At 43.2% G+C, this 20,514-nt stretch overlaps 1 protein-coding gene across 1 annotated transcript in view; it reads right to left on the bottom strand.

The window, feature by feature from the left end:
- PPP1R14B (protein phosphatase 1 regulatory inhibitor subunit 14B) overlaps positions 1–20,514 on the bottom strand; it is a 45,685-nt gene that overhangs the window by 633 nt on the left and 24,538 nt on the right. The window contains exons 2-3 of the mRNA XM_073605357.1: positions 2,042–2,125; positions 1,929–1,961 (exon numbers count right to left, since the gene is read on the bottom strand). Of these exons, the coding sequence (XP_073461458.1) occupies positions 1,929–1,961; positions 2,042–2,125 (117 nt within the window). The remainder of the gene's footprint in view (positions 1–1,928; positions 1,962–2,041; positions 2,126–20,514) is intronic.

Genomic DNA, 20,514 nt, shown 5'->3' with positions numbered 1-20,514 from the left:
GCTGACAAGATCGGTACCGGTCACGCACTGCGTTTATTCATAACTGAAGCATAGTAAACATTGTTTACAAGGTTTCATTTTGTGAATGAACAGGAAGCCTCTGTACAGCATGCCTCCTGTTCATTTATTCATTCAGTGCAGAGAAGGGGATTGGGGATCTGTGTCCTCAATCCATTTCTCGGTCTCAAAAGAGATTAGAGATCTGTTTAGATCCTTTTTACCAAGACCCCCACCCCCACACAGGGCTGTTAAAAAAAAAATTTAAATGCGACTCCTTCACCCAGGAGTCACAAGTATTTGCTCCCAGCGAGATTACATGCACAATGCCAATGTTTTTGCGAGCCATTCGTTGATTCGTGCAGGCAGCTGTACGCAAACAGGGCTGCTCATAAATCCCTATATGCATGTAGCTTGGAGGGGGCACAAACACCTTTGACTCCTGGGCATCAAAATGCGTGCCTTTGTGTTGCTGTACGGCCCTCTGTGGCTGTGTGAACAAGGCCTAAAAACACAAAATATATGTGCATTGTAACACTGCACTACAATGTATGCCTGTATCGTTTTATTATAACGTACACCAATGCAGCACAGCGATTGGGCATACCATAGGTGACAACCAACCTCCAGATTGTTTATTTACAGTTTTGTGTACCCTTGATTTTCAGTTTCACAAAAAGGTACAATTAAAAAATGTACAAATATTACATTTTTATTTAATCAGTACAGTAAGTTTTGGTGTTAGCATCTGGTAATAATGATCTTGTCTTATTTGGTTGTTTAACGAAAATATTTTTCATAAACATTTGCGCAAAAAAAAAAAACAAAAAAACAAAAAAAAAAAAAACAAAAACACAAAAAAACAAAAAAAAAAAAAAAAAAAAAAAACCCACACACCACACACACCCCATCCTTTGCCTTCTGAATAATGTATGGTTTGGGGGATCTTTTGCAAACAGAAAGCTGTAAAGGGAAATATAAAGAACAATGGAAAAAAAAAAAAAAAAAAAAAAAAAAATTGCATAAAGACGGTCTAGTCACCTGTGTTTAAGAGTAGGGGCCAAGGCCTGGCAGCAAAAAGGGTACCCCCCCCCCCACACACACACACAAAAAACCCAAACAGCAGTAAATCATCCAAAATAGTCCAGTAATGTGAATTTTCTGCAGGCACAATGCTGGTCTCCCAGAATTCTGTGCTGCAGACACTTCTACACTGGGTACACTGATAAGTCTGTATTCAGCATTAGAGCCTTCAGATGAGCGTTCCAATCAGATCTGCCTGTCAGCTTTCCAGTGGGATCTAAATGGAAGGAGGAGAGAGTATGAACATGTGGGTGTAAACAGAAAGGTTTGCGTCCTTTTCTGTTGCCGCCGCCCCCCCCCCCCCTGGACGCAAAAAAGGGATGTACACAGATGCACTTCTGTTTACATCAGCCTGCCTAGAGACTTAACATAGGTCAGTCTTTAGTGCGATGCAATTTTCATCCCATTCTTTTGAATGGGCTGAAATCCTATCAAAAAGCAACGCATACAATACTTTTAAGAATACACTGCAACCGGATTACATGGTACTGGCAAGCAAACGCACTGTGTTTGGGGTGTTGCTAGGAATCGATTGACACCCACAGCAGATCACACCCAGTGCATTTGGAATGTGGTGCAGAAACCACAAACAGAACGCAGGTTTCCCGCACCACGATTCCGGTGTGAATGGGCACTCAGGCTAGAGAGAAGAAAACAAAAAAACAAACACACACACAACCGATATCCATCTCATTCTGCTCATAGATCCCCCAGTGATCACATTGGACACAGAATATTATTAGCTTTACATTTGGGTTTATAGTTTACACATGCACTGCCCTTTCCAGCATGGTGTCAAATGTGCAGCTGGGGGAAAAGAACACACTACATAGAAGGTGAACACTCACCTCTGTTGGTTTGTAGCACTCATTAAGAAGTTCCTGAAAGAAGAAAACAAACATGTCATTCAGCTGGAGAGGAGTCCGCTGACCCCCAGCCCTCTCCCCTGCCCTCCACTCACCTTCACCCTCTCTCCTCTCTGCTCATCCGTCTCCATGTCTAACAATTCATCCACATCAATTTCCAGTTCTGGGATTTCTTCTTCCTGTGCAGACAAAACACAATGGCAATGTAAAAGCTGCAGCCATCATCAACAACAACCCCACCTCTCCCCCCAGTGAGATGTTTTTTTCCTTCAGGAAAACACGATTACTGAACCTCATGCAACTAAGCCAAAATTTGCATCGAAGTCATACGAATCGGTTTGAACACCAAATGTGTCAACCGTCTGTAATATGAAATCCACCACTATTCATACCCTATGGACAAAAGGCTAAACTCAGGAAAAGCAGAGAATTTAGGAAAATGTACTATGAAATGACATCGGGTGTGATTTTGCTAAAGGCATATAGACTGTTCACTTGCAAAGGAAATTTTCTCAGAGCTTAGGGAATGTGGTGAAGGTTAATTGGGAAGAAAATACTCAATCACATGAAAGGTAATAAAATACGGTAAATAAATTTAGCTTACACATGGGTGATGGAAGTAAGCAGAGCTTCAACTCTTTCAGCTTGGGAGCTTTTCCCTTGTATGCCGCAACTCCCCTTGCAAAGCAAAGTCTTATTGCCTTTAATAAATCAACCCCACAGACTCAAACCTGGTTGCTACCGGTAAGAGTTTCATTTTACTTTGCTTCAGTTTTATAAATTATTCAGTGCCTGACCTTCCCAGGAATCCCCAGCTTCTAGACAGAAATGAACAGATCTGCTGGAAAGCATATACAAACTGGATACTCCTACATCCATTAAAATAGGCATAATCATCTGGGTACATCAGTATGCTCAATTTGTTGCCCTATATGAACTAGGGCAGGAGTCCCCAACCCCCAGGCCGAGGACTGGTACCTGGCCGCGCGGCAGGAGATTGGCGGCAGGCATGCTCGATTTGTATCGGCGGCTGCCCGCATTGCCCTGGGGTACAAAACAAAACACAAATCGGTCTTGTTGGAAAAACCCTCCTACCAGGTGCAAGGTGACGAGAGATGAATGGATGCAGAAGCCCAATGATGTGAGGTGGAGCTCTGTGCAGTGACCCACTCACTGATAGAGTTTTCACAGGAGTCTCTGCAGTCAAACCTCTCTGCAAATGATCGGTAAATACAGGCGATTAGCAAAGAGGTTTAACTTTAGAGATTCCTATTAAAACCCCCCATCAGTGAGAGGCAACCATATCACCCAGCCCAAATCTCAACCCGACCGAATGTCAGAAAGCATTGCCCAGTTCAATGGAAACCGTCCGACATTCAGCCCATGTGTGCAGCAGCCGGTCCGACAGAAGCCGGCCGCTCTGCTGGCTTCTGTTGAAGGGTCATGACCAAAAAAGGTCTGGTGGCAGGCTTCTGATCAGCGCTCTCAGCCAATGGTCTGAGAGCGCTGACCGGAGTGTTCTGGCAGGCGGGCCTTCCCCCTGTAAGAACACAACAGAATAGCAGGAGAGATCGCTGTACTAACACCGTTAGTACAGTGGCTCAGACCTGAGCTGTCAAGTTTTTTCAACCCAAAAAAAAAAAAAAAACACCACACACACACACACACGCTAGCTAGTAGTGTGTACGAGGCATTACTCTCCAGCATGCCAAGTCATTTTCAATGAAGACACCTTTGCAATGACTGCAGCAAGTGAAAAGAACTAGGAATTTAGCACCAAACATTTCTATTTAAAAGGGAACAATTTTGTATTAAAAACCTCAAACAAAAAATTAATTACAGCATTACAGTAGTATGTATAAGGGATCCCTTCACAATGGCAGCTAAACTACACAATGATAACCCAATAGTAGTCAATGCTAGAAAAGCCAAAACATAGAACAGAGTAGGGCATGACAAACCAATACATACAGTATCAACATACCATATATACAGCCAAAGCAAAATGGGGGGGGGGGGGGGGGGGGGGAAGAAAAAAAAGGGAGAGATGCAAGAAAACAGACACCCCATAGAAGGGGTGAGTGTAGAAATGGCATGCCCATCATTTCTAGGTGAAAACCAGTTTATTAAAGCGGAACTAGACACACCTTGGCTCCAGCGATGCAATGTCCTGGAGCTCCCTACTGACATCTTTTAGCAACACTAGCTTCCGGGTATCGAACGCTGGCCAGGGAAGGGGTCAGTCAGGAGTTTGCTGGCTTCGGCAATGTCAAATTTCTAAAGCAAGCTTTGCGTGTGCAGCTCTCTCTGTACAGGGGCAGACAGGCAGGTAGGCAATTATAATGCAGAAGAGACAATGGGGTTGATTTACTAAAACTGGAGTGTGCAAAATCTGGTGCTGCTGTGCATAGAAACCAATCAGCTTCCAGGTTTTTTTTTTGTCAATTGAACAAACTGAAGTTAGAAGTTGATTGGCTACCATGCATATCTGCACCAGATTTTGCACTCTCCAGTTCTGCAGTTCTGGTAAAACCAACCCCAATGCATGTCTCTTCTGCATTAAAAATCCTGCCCGTTCGGCCATATTTATTTATGCCCTAAAGTTCCACTTTTAAATCTCACCTGGAAAATCCCTACGATGCTTAGCACCATCTAGTCACCAAATGAGGCATTTTCTGTATTAAAATCAAAGAAAACAAATCATCCAGTAAAGTAAATTGAACTATTTTTTTTTTTTTTAATTCAGCATGCTAACTGGTTATATTTTTATTTTTTCCCCCCAGGGAAGAACATGCTAAAATGTATGCTGATGAGCATTAAAAGTGCACATCAATGAACAAAGCTACCTGCCATAACTTGCATTTAAATAAATAGCATAAGGCCTCATTCACCAGGGGGGTGGGGTTACACCCGTAGTCGAATGGGCCATGTGTTTATGCGGCTCGAACCACCAGGTGCTGGGTGCAAGAAGCCTATTCATGTCTAATGGGTTGCAGCAGCTGCATGGACACAGCTGCTCATCTCAATATGACAGCTGGGCAAGCGAGCCACCCCAAACAGAGTACGCACTTGACATCGCTCACCTGCACAGATGTCAACTTGGGACAACTGGCTGTTGGGTTTGGTGGGATTTAGCTTAATAAAGCAGTTTTCACTTCTGTGGTGTGTCTGGGTTTTGTTAGCTACTCAGCATGAAATATCCATCTTAGACTGGGTCTGTTGGTGAGCACTAACATAGGAAGTGTATTCAGAGTTTAAAAGAAAAACTAGTTTTAAATGGAGTACAAAATCAGACATTTAAGCTCTACCTGAAATCCTTTAATGGACTTCCTGTGTCACATTTTCATAATAATTCTTCAGATACATATTTGTATAATCTTATGCTAGTGACTTCTATGTTTAAGAGAGAAGTGTTTAGGACAAAAAAAAAAACAAAAACAAAAAAAACAAACCCTCACCCACATGGATGCAGCTTCGGTCCCCAGACGCTCCCAAGACTGAGAGCTGAGTGAGCAAACACCACTAATTGCTCAATTTTCAGGGAGCTGGTAACGGTCATTCACCGACTCTCTGCTCCTCCAGCACTCACTGGAGTGCCAGGCTGTGGAGGGGGCAGGAGCATCTGGCTCAGGCTCTCAGCGGCTCACAGAGGTTGAGCCAGCTGCCAGTACAGGCATCTGGGTGGATCCTGACCATACGGTCGCGATTATTTTCAGAGTCTGGACTGGCTCTGTGATGTCAGCTGAAAACGAGTTACAGGAGTACAGAACAAAACTGCACTCCTGTAATCCATAGAAGTACAGCCTATAGTTCTCCTTTAAATCAGGACCATGTGCAGTAACCGATAAAAAAAACAAAAAAAAACAAACACAGAATAAGACACCTGTGGCCTTATTCAATAAAGCGTTCAGACTTCAGCAAAGTGAATTCTGATTAGTTGCTATAGGTTACTGCACTTAGCAAATAAAAGTTGTTCACCTTTTTAAGTAAATGCATCTTTTTGCAGGTTAGCATAGCACCCACGATCAGCAGGTCACAGGTGTAATTTCCGGCTCCTGCAGACTGTTAGTGTAAGCTGTCTGCCCATACCTCATATGGCCAGGCAATTACAAAATGACAGGAAGGATCAACTACCAAGAACGCTCATCAGCACCCTGGTAGTTCACTGAGAACTACAGGCTGTCAGCCGCAATATATCAAAATAACAGCACCACAGATACGTGTGCTCAGGTGGACAGCTGCTGCTGATTGTGAACAACCACTCCATGTCCGTTTCGTCATGCGACGTCTTGCTGCTGCTCCTTGAAGACGTTGCATTACGAAACAGACATAGGGAGGGCTGAGAACGCTGCATGACATCGCGTAAGGCTGTTTCACGCTCGCAGTCCGTGGCATATCCGGAGGGGAATAGCCAGTAGCGTGTTCTTCCCTAGTGCCAGGTAGGCACTCTGCAAAATGTGAGTGGAATACGGTTTTTATACAATTGCCTGTAATACAGTTTTATACTATGGGGGCCTCCCTCCTTCCTTTTTATTTTCCCACATTGCATGCCAAGATCTCTGAGAGAAGAACCCCTACGAACTTGTGCGAATTTCAGCTGGTAATCACTGGAGATCGGGCTTCATTACCGACTCAAAATATCCATTTGGCGAGTCCATTTTTGTGTGGGTGGTGAAGGATTAGTGGAACTCTTGGGAACTTTTTTTTTTTATGCAAAGCTCAGTTTTTTTGAGAGTGACGAAAGTTTCAAATATCAATGGAGCACTTGGTGACTTGTTTTTTGTGGCCAACATATTTTTATTATTTTTAGTATATTTTACACAAACAACAAAACACATATACATACACAAATTAAATAAAGTCACTCAGAATACATATTTAACCTTAAAGTTATAGTTATTGAATCATAAACATAAGGAAAAAAAAAAAAAAAAAAAAAAAAGGGGGGGGGGAGCAAACAAAAACATAATAGGTGGTGTCTCACATGAAATCATAGTATCTCTTGTCAAACTTTAAAGTTGTTTTAACCAAGTAGAGTATGTATACTCAAACTGCGCTAAATTTTTGAAATTGATAAATTTCCAAATTAGTTTTTAAATGTTATCCAAGTCTGCCACACCCCATTGAACTTCTGTATAGTACCCTTATTTTCAGCTACAAGTTTCTCCATGTGCATAATACTATTAAGAGTCTCAAGCCACTCTGGGATTGTAGGAACTATAGGGGATTTCCAATATCTTGGTATTAATTGTCTAACTGCTGATAAGAAAAAACAAAGGGATTTTTTGGCTTTAGGTAATAGTTGAGGTAGGAAAGAAAAGAGCCAATTCAGCAGAATTATTAATCAATTCACCCACAACATTATATAGATTAATTACTTGATCCCATAATTTATAAATAGGAGGGCAGGCCCACCATAAATGGGGTAAAATTATCTATAGCAACATTACAACGCCAACATCGATCTGATCGCTCTGGGAACATTCGGTTTAAAATTGACCGGAGTGCGATACCATCTAGAGAGCAATTTAAAATTGCGCTCTTGGGTGTCACAAGCTAGTGAAAAATAATGAGCATTTTTAAAAATGTGATCCCATTCTTCCTTTTGTATTAACCAGCTCAATTCCGGCTCCCATTTGATCGCATATGGTGGTAAACCAGGTGACTTGAGAGTAGATAGTAGCATATATGTCTTAGATATAGTGTGTGTTGGTGGATCTAAAGATAGACATAACTGCTCGAAATCTGTAAGCGGTCGATGGATAGATTGTTTCGGGGTCAAAGTGGAGTAAAAGCTTTGCAATTGCAAGTAAACAAACCATATACCTTTCCTCTGATCATGTAAAGTTTGAAAATTTATGAATGGCATAAAGATACCCTCCAAAATCGTATGTCTGATCTGGGGCCAATAAGATTTGTCCCAGCTTAAGATAGCATTTGAATGCATACCAATAGGAAGAGAGGGATTATCTATTAAAAAGGAGTAAGTGGAGCTGGGATGGAAGACAAAAAGGAAATATTTTTAAATAATGATGCCAACACTCCAAAACCGTATAGGTAAGTAAAGGCCAAGAGGAACGTGAACCTATATCCTTAGAACAAAGCCATAAAGCAGCTTTAGGGTTCAATGGAGAAGAACCTATTTCTAATTGTACCAATTGTTTATCAACGGAATGGTGGAACCAGTCTAAAACATGAGAAAATATCACTGCTTTATAGTAGCACTCAAAATCTGGCAAGCCTGCTCCTCCGCGATCTTTGGATCGACAGAGTGTCTTCAGGTTAATTCGAGGTTTAGCGTTTTTCCAAATAAATTGCAGTATTCATTTATTCCGTTTTTTGAAAAATGTTTTTAGGTAGTTGAATAGGTAAGGTTTGAAATAGATATAAATATTTTGGAAGAATATCCATCTTAATGGAGTCAATACGACCAAACCATGATAGAGAGCTTCGTCCATGACAGCAATTCGGCTTGTGTTCGAAGCAGAAGTGGAAGGAAGTTTAAATCGTAAACAAGAGTCTGATCTGTTGGGATCTTAACTCCTAGGTATTCCACTGCTATTTCTTGCAAGTGAAAAGGAAAAATAGCGCTGCCAGTGAAGAAACCTCATCTCTGGGCAATGAAATGTTCAATCACTCAGATTTGGATAAAATTTACCTTAAAATTACTTCAGTATCCGAATAAATTAATTTCTTTTAAAACAGAAGGAATACTAATCTTGGGCGATGTTATATAGAGTAGGACGTCATCTGCATACAGTGAAGTTTTGTAGTCTGTATCATTGATAGTTATACCATGTATAGAGGGATTTTTACGTATAGCTATTGCCAAATGTTCTATAGTGATCACAAAGTAAAGGAGATAGAGGGCACCCTTGACGTGTACCGTTGTTAATCTCAAATATATTAGAGAGAATACCATTTGTTCAAACTTGAGCAGAAGGATTTCTATAGAACGCCATAATTTTATTTATCAGATTATCCCCCAGACCAATCTGGTGAAGTGAGTGAAACAGAAATCTTCAATTTAAATCGATCAAAAGCCATTTCAGCATCTATTGATAATAAGCAAGCCGGAATTTGTCGTTTCTGCGCCAGGGAGATCAATAAAAGAGTCTTGCTAGTGTTATCTCGAGTCTCTCTGGTCTTCATAAAGCCAGCTTGGTCTGTATGAATCATCCAAGACAATAATGGTTGAAGTCTATTAGCGATAAGTTTAGCATAAAACTTTATATCTTGATTCAACAATGAAATAGGACAATAGCTATTTGAATTTGTTTCGCCTTTACCCGATTTCAAGATAACAGAAATGTAAGCCTTCAGTATTTCCGGGGGGAAAGGGTGACTTGTTTTTTGATGCGGACTACACATGATTTTAATAAGAAATCTTTTCCAATTATTTTTCTATGGACTTATGCTAATAATTTATTATTAATATATTGTTCATTAGATTGCTTGATTTTCACTTATTGATGCACTAGCACTTGGTTTAACGCACATTTTTTTTTATATTTCATAGATTGTTTGCACATTAGAATTTTTATATATCACATTGAGTACTTTAGAAATTGTGGTGCGGACCAGCGCTACTCTTAAAGCCCGTACACACGATCGGACTTTTTGACAACAAACATGCAAATTAGCTGATTTGGAGCAACATCCGACGTGTGTACGCTCCATCAGACAAACTTTTTCTGTTTCCATCGGACTTTAGTTGGCTGTGCGAACGCACAAACTTTCCGGCAACAAAAGTCCGATCGTGTGTACACAAAACCATCGGACTTTTGTACAAACCACAGCACGCAGCCGCGAGAATGATTCCAGCGCGATCCCATCGCGCTGGTTCTCGGCGACAAGGTACTGTACATCTCCCGCTGGCTGCAATAGCAAAAAACACATTTTCCTACTACGGCGGGTGCGAGAGGGAATTCCCCTCTGGGGGAATACCAGGCCCCCCGGCCTGGTATGGATTTTAAGGGGAACCCCCTATGCCGAAAAAAACGGAATCCCCCCCCCAAAAATCCATACCAGACCCTTATCCGAGCACGCAGCCCGGCCGGTCAGGAAAGGGAGTGGGGAGGAGCGAGCGTCCCCCCTCCTGAACCGTACCAGGCTGCATGCCCTCAACATGGGGGGTGGGTGCTTTGGGGGAGGGGGGCGCCCCCCCCGCCAAGGTACCTTGTCCCCATGTTAATGAGGACAAGGGCCTCCTCCCGACAACCCTGGCCGTTGGTTGTTGGGGTCTGCGGGCGAGGGGCTTATCAGAATCCGGGAGACCCCTTTCATAAGGGGGCTCCCAGATCCAGGCCCCCCACCCTATATGAATGAGTATGGGGTACACCGTACGCCTACCCATTCACCTAGGGGGGGGGGGGGGGAAACACACAACACTACACAGGTTTTTAAAAGTAATTTATTAGGCAGCTCCGGGGTCTTCTTCCATCTTCAGGAGTCTCTCCGGCGTCTTCTCCCGGTGTCCGGTTCTTCTCTGCTCTCTGGCCTCTTCTCCGGGGGTCCGTTTCTTCTGCCGGCTCCTCTATCTTCTGCCACTCTTTTGCTAGCGGTGGCCCAGACCTCTGCGTTGTCGTCTCTTCTTCCAATGTTGACACGATGCCCTCTCCTGTTGTAATGCTGTCTGAGCGCTCCGCAATGACTTATATAGGCGGTCCCGAGGCATGCTGGGACTGTCGTCATAAGGGGGCGTGGTCATGTAATCCGATGACCCCGCCCCCTTATGACGTCACAGTCCCAGCATGCCCCGGGACTGACGTCATAAGGGGGGCGGGGTCACCGCCTATATAAGTCATTGCGGAGCGCTCGGACAGCATTACAGCGGGAGAGAGCGTCGTGTCAAAATCGGAAGAAAAGAAGAGGGAAGAAGACGCAGAAGTCCGGGCCACCGCTAGCAAAAGAGCGGCAGATGAGGTCGAATAGCGGGAGAAGGGGCCGGAGAAGAATTGGACACCAGGAGAAGAGGCCGGAGAGAGCGGCGAAGTCGGAAGAAGACCCCAGGAGCTGTCTAATAAAATTACTATAAAAACCTGTGTAGTTTTTTTTTTTGACAGTTTTTTCCCTAGGTGAATGGGTAGGGGTACAATGTACCCCATACTCATTCACATAGGGTGGGGGGCCGGGATCTGGAGGCCCCCTTATTAAAGGGGGCTCCTGGATTCCCATAAGCCCCCGCCCGCAGACCCCGACAACCAATGGCCAGGGTTGTCGGGAAGAGGCCCTTGTCCTCATCAACATGGGGACAAGGTGCTTTGGGGTGGGGTGGGGGGGGCCGCAGGGTGCCCCCCTCCCCCAAAAGCACCCACCCCCCCATGTTGAGGGCATGCGGCCTGGTACGGCTCGGGGGGGGGCGCTCGCTCGTCCCCACCCCCTTTCCTGACAGGCCGGGCTGCGTGCTCAGATAAGGGTCTGGTATGGATCTTGGGGGGACCCCCCCACACCTTTTTTTCAGCGTAGGGGTTTGCCATAAATCCATACCAGAACTAAGGGCCTGGTATGCCCCTGGAGGGGAACCCATGCCGGTTTTTTATTTAAAATGTGGCGTGGAGTTCCCCCTCAAGATTCATACCAAACACAGTGCCTGGCATTGGCGGGATCCAAGTCGGATCCCCGCACCAGTATGAACACGGCTCGCAAGGTGTCAATCTCGCCGATAAAAGCGCCGAGATTGACAAAATATCAGACAATACAGAAGTTGACCAAAGGGTGGTGGTAAAGAGCTGAAAAACCACGTGATTTGGTAAAAGTTGGCTGAAAATTTCTGCAGTGTGTATGCAATACAAACTTATGGCCAACGCCCTTTGTACAAAAATCCAAGGAAAAGTTTGTACAAAGTCCTATCGTGTGTATGAGGCTTTATAGTGTATTTCGTCAGCTGCAATGGTAGTTCTCCCATTCATAGAACTCTGATTGCATGACGTGGCCAGGTGGGCAGAGGAGGCTGGTCAGTTAGTAACACGTTACACCCTAAATATGGCTGCAACATGTTACTAAAGGTGAACTTATCCTTTAACCAAAAAAACTCTTTATTGGATGAAGGTTCACAGGTTATGAAAGTATAAACTAAAAATTTTTATTTTTGGATGGAATGGAGAGGATTAGAGCACTTGTCAGATTTTCATTGCTGTCTTTATGCCCATTAGGGAAATTTACCCTCTCGATTAGGGTCTTCCAATGTGGACACAAAAGGGAATTCTTTGGGGACGCCGGGTCACCAGAACAAATATTCAGGGATTTACTCACTGGACAAAGAAAAAAAAAAAAAAAAAAAAAAAAAAAAAAAAAAACACCCCGACAGGTGCTATGACTCTCCCTTACTCTATCCCAAATAAAACATTTTGCCTATAGTTCTACTTTAAGCCAGTCTGAGCAACACCAAATTTTGTTTTGTTTTTTTAACCGCTTGCCGCCCGCCGGCTGTCATATGATGGCCAGGCGGCGCGGCTCTCGTTTTGGGAGGGCGTCCTATGACGCCCTCGCCTTCCCGGCCAACCAGGGGGCGCTGGCGGCACTCACGCATGCCGCGTCACTGGGGATCCGAGGTGCGTGCCCGGCGGCCGCAATGTCAGCCGGGCACCCGTGATTGCCCGGTAACAGAGCAGGACCGTGGATATGTGTATGTAAACACACAGATCCACGTCCTGTCAGGGGAGAGGAGACCGATGGTGTGTCCTCAGTACAGAGGAACACCAATCGGTCTCCTCCCCTTGCGAGTCCCCTCCCCCTACAGTTAGAATCACTCCCTAGGAAACATAACCCCTTGATCGCCCCCTAGTGTTAACCCCTTCCCTGCAGTCACCTTTATACAGTAATCGGTGCATTTTTATAGCACGGATCGCTGTATAAAATGTGAATGTCCCAAAAATGTGTCACGTGTCCCATATGTCCGCCATAAAATCGCAGTCACGATAAAAAAAAAAAAAAAAAAAAATTATTCGCAGATCGCCGCTATATATATATATATATATATATATTTTTTTTAATAAAAAGGCTATAAATCTATCCCCTATTTTGTAAACGCTATAACTTTTGTGCAAACCAAATCAATATACGCTTATTGCGATTTTTTTTACCAAACATATGTAGAAGAATACATATCAGCCTAAACTGAGGAAAAATTTTGTTAAAAAAAAAAATGGATATTATAGCAAAAATTTAAAAATATTGTGTTTTTTTTCAAACTTGTCACTATTCTTTTGTTTATAGCGCAAGTTAATAGACATGTAGTCAAAGAACCACCAGATCAGGAAGATTTCAGCAGGTTCCCACAACCTATTAATTTGAACGAGGCTGGGGCACTCTCTCTTTATGTCCATCAGTCTAAAGTAGAGATCTGTCCATCTATGGCCAGCATTACTAAAGCAGCAAGCACAGCCTTAAAGAGGAAGTAAACCCTAATGGGTTTTACTTCCTCTTGGTTTCCCTGCAAAGGTAAAGCATAATGGGCTACTATGCATCGCATAGTAGCCTATTATGTGTCACTTACCTGACACAGGAGCCTGCGATGTCACCGCTGTCCCCTCTGCTACAAAGCGTCCATCTTCTTTCTGGGTAGCGTGGCCCGGCGCTGTGATTGCCAGAGCTGCGATGACGCCACTCCAAGGCATGCGCACAGGAGCCACCACTAACGGCATAGCGCTGATAGCAGCGGCATGCTCAGTGCGCCTGCGTGCCGCTGTCTACGGCGCATGTGCCGTAGACAGCGGTGCCTGTCTTTTTGCAAATATCTCTTAAATCGTGTAGGAGATATTCCTTGGACCTACAGGTAAGCCTTAATCTAGGCTTACCTGTAGGTCAAAGTAGTCTGTAAGGGTTTACAACCACTTTAAGGCCTTGTTCATGTGGGCGCCCTTAAGCGTGCGAAGGGCTATGTCTGCCTGTGCGGGATGCACAGGTGTATCGCGCAACTGCGTGCCAGTGCATGCCAATTGAAACACAATGCCTGCACAGACACAGTTGCTTCTTCCAGTTTGGCATCTGTGTGGATGGGGGGTGCATGTACCCAAGACAAATTGAGAGCAGCTGTGTCCATGCAGTTACTGTATCCCAATAGACATGAACGGGACTGCCTGCGGATGTACAGAACACCTGTGTGGGCAAACATCCCTTTACATGGGTGTACGCTTAAAGTACAAGGCCTTAGATACAATGAAACCCCATACGTCCATTTAAAAAAAAAAAAAAAGAAAAAAAGAAAAAAAAACAACGTTTGGACACCAAATGATATTTAAGTAATGTGAAGAGTTTCTGAAATGTAACTCTCCCATTAGTGCTATGTGTAATAATAGGGAATGCACACATTTCCTCAATTAAGTCCGCCATGATGAGGTCATCAGTATTGTGTGTGTGGGTGGGAGTTCTCACAAGGTCCTGACCAGCACATCAAGTGACTCAGCACTAGAAAACTCATTCATAGGCATGTAACAGATGCTGGAAATGGGAGCTTTGGATTACAATCCTGCTTTAAGCTGATCAGCTTCACATACACAACCAATACACATACAGCAAGACTGTGGGGTTTCTTGAACCTTAGGTAATGAGTCAGTTAGCTGCAAGTTGTTGTGAAGCAGAATTTTAGATCTGCAGGAAGAAATGTGGAGACCCTACCCATAGAAACCAGACTGCATCGTTCTTAATGCAGAACTTCAGTACCACGCAGTACCAGCTGCACTCCATTAGCACCATAATCACAGCTTCGGGTCCTGGCAGAGGCCTTCAGCACACCTGTGCCACATGCAAGTGTTTTTCTTTTTGAAGTGAAAATTTTTGAACGTAGGAATTCACCAATAGTTAGCTATGCACATACAGGGAAAATCCGACACGTGCAGATTGTCCAAAGGAATCCCCCGCATGTGCAGATGTGCCATAGGGCTCGCTCGGGACCCAAAGTCGTGCGGTTTTCCCTCTGACCATCAGCACGTGGGATTTTCCAAGCATGTGATAATATAGACTAAAAGTGGTTGTAAAAAGGCAGAAGGTTTTTTTATCTTCATGCATGAAGATAAAAAAAAAAACCTGTGTGCAGCTCCCCCCATACTTACCTGAGCCAAACTCTATCCAGCGATGTTGCAGGACAGACTCGGCTGCCTGGGACTCTCCCTCATTGGCCGAGACAGCAGCTGAGCGCCATTGGTCAGTCAGTGAGTAAATGAGAAAAAGAGAGGGTGTGTCTTATCTGCGGCACCGTGTCTGTATGGATGCGCAGATCTGCGGCCCGGGAGCCCTCATAGCAAGCTGCTTGCTGTGGGGGCACTCAGGAGGGAGAGGCCAGGAGCGCCAGCGAGGGACCCCAGAGGAGGAGGATCAGGGCTGCTCTGTGCAAAAATCACTAAACCACAGCAAGTACAACATAACAGATTTGTTATTTTTAAACACAAAAAAACAATGCTTTAGTATCACCAAGTTAATACTTTCAGTCCACTCAAAAATGACATGTCATTTAGGACTCACGCACACTGGACATTATTGCAGCTGCTGTTCGGGGCGTCAGGTTTTTTTTTTCCTGCCCCCAAACGCCCCTGCATGTTAGCCTAATGCCTCGTACACACGATCGGACTTTCCGCCAACAAAACTGTGGAATTTTGTCTGAAGGACGTTGGCTCAACTTTTACATACCGTCACACACATGTTGGCCAACAAGCAAGAACGTAGTGACATACTATGTGGTTTTTCAGCTCTTTAGCGCCACCATTTGGGCTCCTTCTACTAACACAAAATTAGCAGAAGTTTGGTGAAGGTTGATTCGTGTTTTTCTTTTTGCGTTTTTCAATTAGTTTCTGAACGGCCGTTCGTCAACCAGACATGTTGCGGAATCCGAGATAACCTGTTATTTATTATTGGCCTTGGAGTTATTGCTTTGACATTATTTTTTTGGTTGAATAATGATTTGACATCGTATATTTTCGGATGCATAGAATGCACTTTTTGGTTAAATTCTATTGGCAGATAGCATGTCTACATTTTTTTTTTTTTTAAATGCACAAATAACAAAATAAAATTGGGTAGAATAATACTTGGCTATGTGCTTTACTTCAAATGACAGTTTGGGAGTAGGCAGTTACATTTTAAAAAAATACAATGTGAAATTGACAAGGGACACCAACATAGTTGTATCTTTGTTCTTAAAAGCTACGGGATAATGGTGTTGTGGTAACTTGCACAAATAAAGAAAAAAAAAAAAAAAAGCCTTTGAAAATTTGATTGCAATAACTCCATCAGTATCACCAGCAAAGCAGCTTCATTATTATCCCATTAAAGAAGAAGAGAATTGTGCGCTGCATTTGGAGATTTCATAATTTGCCACGTCACGAATGTTAATTCTCCATTACAAACACTAGTTTACAAGACCGACCGCTTCTGCTTCTGAGCAAGCGTGTTTGTACTCTGGACTTTTGTTCGATGGACTTGTGTACACACGATCGTAAAGTCCGACAACACACATTTGTTGGCGGAAAATTTGAAAACATGCTAGCCAACATTTGTTGGCGGACAGGCCGACAACAATTGTCCAATGGAGCATACACACGATCGGATTGTCCGCCAACAGCCTGACATCCAACCTTTCCCGTCTGAAAGTCCGATCATGTGTACAGGCCTTGTGTCTATGCACACAGACTTTTAGCAGCATTTAGAGGCAGGAACAAAAACCCACTGCCAGTGAATTCAGAAGCAGAAGAGTTTTTTTTGTTTTTTTTGCCAAAAAAGGGGAAGAAGGACGATGCTGCCTAAAGGCACTTAACACTAGGCACATTTATTGCTTGAGTGTTAATTCATTTCACTGACCAGAATAATAATTTGTACTGGCCAGTGAAATGAATTAACACCCACTGAGTGAGGCTAAAGCGGACCATCAGTCATTTTTTTTCATCTTCCTATCTCTTAAATCTTCTGCCCTTGTGGTTTTAACTTTGGATAGTAAACCACTTTTTATCTGCCAGTAAATACCTTATATAGCCCACTTCCTGTTTGTCTGGTAAAAAGCCTAGGCTTATGACATCATGCACAGCTCTCTCTCACTCTAGTGAGTTTGCCAGGAAGGGAGGGGGGATGAGTCATAAAGAGGGCCAATGAGAGCTGCAGGTGTGTGTGTGTGAGTGAATCCAGTTCTGGCGATCTGCACTTATAAAAATAAAGTAAGCCTCCCATGATGGATTTTATGTACTATAAATCCAGCTACAGGCCAGTAACCTCTTCATGGTGGTCTTGTGGGAAGAGAAGACGGTATCCTTCCAAAGGTAGAAGACGGTAGTTAAAATGAACTGGGGCTGGCCAACACAAAATATAAAAGTTTTGGTGGCATAGACAATTGAATCAGCTAATGTTTATGAATGTGATAAAATATAATGATAAAAGGGGAAGAAGTGCACTCTGTCCAGTGCCCCCACCCAACTGGCACATAGTCTATTCCAAGGTTTTGAGGGTAAAGATATTTGGAGAACTAATCATTACCAAGCAAGCCACAAGTGGGAACAAAGTGCACCGCATATTCTTATGCGCGTTAATGTGGGAAGTGTGCTAGAGGCCTGGAGGCACACTTCATTACTTCAATAAATTACGCTCTCCCCGAAACAAGAACAGAACCAAAAGTGAACTTATGTACAACAAAATACAGAGCCAACGACAAAAGCATTAGAATGTTACGCTGGGTACACGGTCTGAAAATCAGCTGCAGGAACTGGCCAACTTTTGGTCAGTGTACACAGCAGTCTGTCCGACAGAAGCCTGTCTACAGCCAGCCATACCTGGATTGAAATTGGAGATTCGATCCATCTATTGGCACGCTGATTGACTTGGGTACAACCAGTACGTCAGATATTTCACATACAATTCTGCTCCGCCCGCAGAACAAGATAGTGTTGCGGGAGGCATCCCCCCCCCCCCCCCAATCAGCATTGGCTGTTGAGCAATCTTCTTTCCTTCCACCGATGGAAGGAAAAAAAAAAAAAAAGTAACCTATGCACTGCTTAATGACCAGCTTTAGTTGAATGGACATGCTGGAAAATGAGCTTCCAATCAGCGCTTGCAGCCAATGTTAGAATACAATAAGCCAGCAGGGGAGATAGTCACACCAACATTGCTTGTGTTGGTACGGCGATCCATCAGGTTTTTTTTTTTTTTTTTTTTTTTGTTTAACCTGCTGAATAGGGGAAAAAAAACAAAAAAAAACCCAACACACAGTGTGTATCAGGCTTTAGAAATGAACAGTTGCATCCCAATCCATGACCCCCACCTGGTAGAAAGCTCAGATGCCAGCATTGTACTGTGGTAAGGCTCTATGGCAGCAGACATGCACTGTGAGCTACTTGCCTGTGCTCCCTTATTTTGATTTACAGGTGGTTGGTTTTGAAGGGCAGGATAAAAATGGAGGGGGAGGAGGATGTACAATATCTCTGCAATACATGAACATTTTTGTGCATTCTATTTATCTTTGAATCTGCCAGAAATGCACTCAGCTACTATGTACTGTAGTGGGCTGACAACACGGCATTTTGTGGACTGAGTGCTGTCATCCACCGTTTTGTGAAACTACTCAACTACACCCACTCTCAGATCTCTACAATGTGAAGGATAATCATTCTGTAGTCCAACATGGGGTAGACGATACTAAGCTAAGCAGGGCAATAACTTCTCCGCAGGATGTGGAAACAAAAAGCAAAAAGATCTGAACAAATTAATGGGGTGGGCAACTACATGGCAAATGAGGTTCAATATAGAAAAATGTAAAATAATGCATTTGGGTGGCAAAAATACGAATACAATCTATACACTGGGGGGAGAACCTCTGGGGGAATCTAGGATGGAGAAGGACCTGGGGTCCTAGTAGATGACAGGCTCAGCAATGGCATGCAATGCCAAGCTGCTGCCAACAAACAGAATATTGGCATGCATTAAAAAGGGGATCAACTCCAGAGATAAAATGATAATTCTCCCGCTCTACAAGACTCTGGTCCGGCTGCACCTGGAGTATGCTGTCTAGTTCTGGGAACCAGTCCTCAGGAAGGATGTACTGGTAATGGAGCGAGTACAAAGAAGGGCAACAAAGCTAATAAAGGGTCTGGAGGTTATTAGTTATGAGGAAAGGTTGCGAGCACTGAACTTATTCTCTCTGGAGAAGACGCTTGAGAGGGGATATGATTTCAATATACAAATACCATACTGGTGACCCCACAATAGGGATAAAACTTTTTCGTGGAAGGCAGTTTAACAAGACTCGTGGCCACTCATTAAAATAAGAAAAGAGGTTTAACCTTAAACTACGTAGAGGGTTCTTTACTGTAAGAGCGGCAAGGATGTGGAATTCCCTTCCACAGGTGATGGTCACAGCGGGGGGCATTGATCGTTTCTTGAAACTATTAGATAAGCACCTGAATGACCACAACATACAGGGATATACAATGTAATAGTGACATATAATCACACACATAGGTTGGACTTGATGGACTTGTGTCTTTTTTTTCAACCTCACCTACTATGTAAAAAATGCCTAAAAACCACGGCATGTAACATAACACAGGAGATGTGCACAGGATCAGGACAGCTGTGACTGAAGATGATCAAAAGTGGTTTCTTTTTTGCAACAAATTGATAAAAAAAAAAAAAAAAAAAAGGAGGAAGAGGAAAAAAAAATATATTGTTAGATATGGTTTATTATTGTTAATTGTTGCAGTACACACACGGCAGCCAGGCCTAAACAGGAAGTAAACCCCGAACACTCTCTCTCTCTCTCTATATGAATGATAAAAACATTTTTCACTCATGGTTAGTGTTTGGCTGAAGCCATTTATTATCAATCAACTGTGTTTACTCTTTAAATCATAATCACAACAGAAACTACCCAAATGACCCGATCAAAAGTTTACGTACCCTGGTGATTTTGGCCTCATAACATGCACACAAAGGGGTTTAAATGGCTATAATAAATAAATAATAGAGCTGCACGATTCTGGCTAAAATGAGAATCACAATTTTTTTTTGATTAGAAGATAGATCACGATTCTCTCACGATTCTTGCGGCGTAACATCATCTTTCACATTAAAACAACAACAATTAATTGGGCTAATTTTACGGTTTCATTCTTTTTTTTATTCATTGAAGTGTATTTTTTCCCAAAAAAATTGCATTTGAAAGACTGCTGGGCAAATACAGTGTGACAAAATATTGCAGCAATTGCCATTTTATTCCCTAGGGTCACTGCTAAAATATATATGGTGTTTGGGGGTTACAAGTAATTTTCTAGCGAAAAAAAAAAAAAGTACTAGTTACTTACCGGTAACTGTCTTTCTAGGAAATCTTCCAGGACGGCACACCTGAGAGATGAGAGGCTCCTCCCCACAGGAAACACAATCAATAGCTATTTTAAGTCCCCATCCTTCCCCTTGATCCTCAGTTTGTAGAGAACTCCTGAACCTGGTTCACAAGGGAAATCATTCCTCATAGGCACTCACCTTCTAGTGTTCTTAAATTTTCCCTCCTCCAACGGGTGGGAAGTAGGCCTGCCATCCTGGAAGATTTCCTAGAAAGACAGTTACCGGTAAGTAACTAGTACTTTTCTCAAGT

Source organism: Aquarana catesbeiana, linkage group LG11 (genome assembly GCF_042186555.1).
Source record: "Aquarana catesbeiana isolate 2022-GZ linkage group LG11, ASM4218655v1, whole genome shotgun sequence".
Classification (NCBI taxonomy): Eukaryota; Metazoa; Chordata; class Amphibia; order Anura; family Ranidae; genus Aquarana; species Aquarana catesbeiana.
Note: the sequence above shows the minus strand (reverse complement) of the source record. Positions and strands in the feature narration are given on the sequence as shown.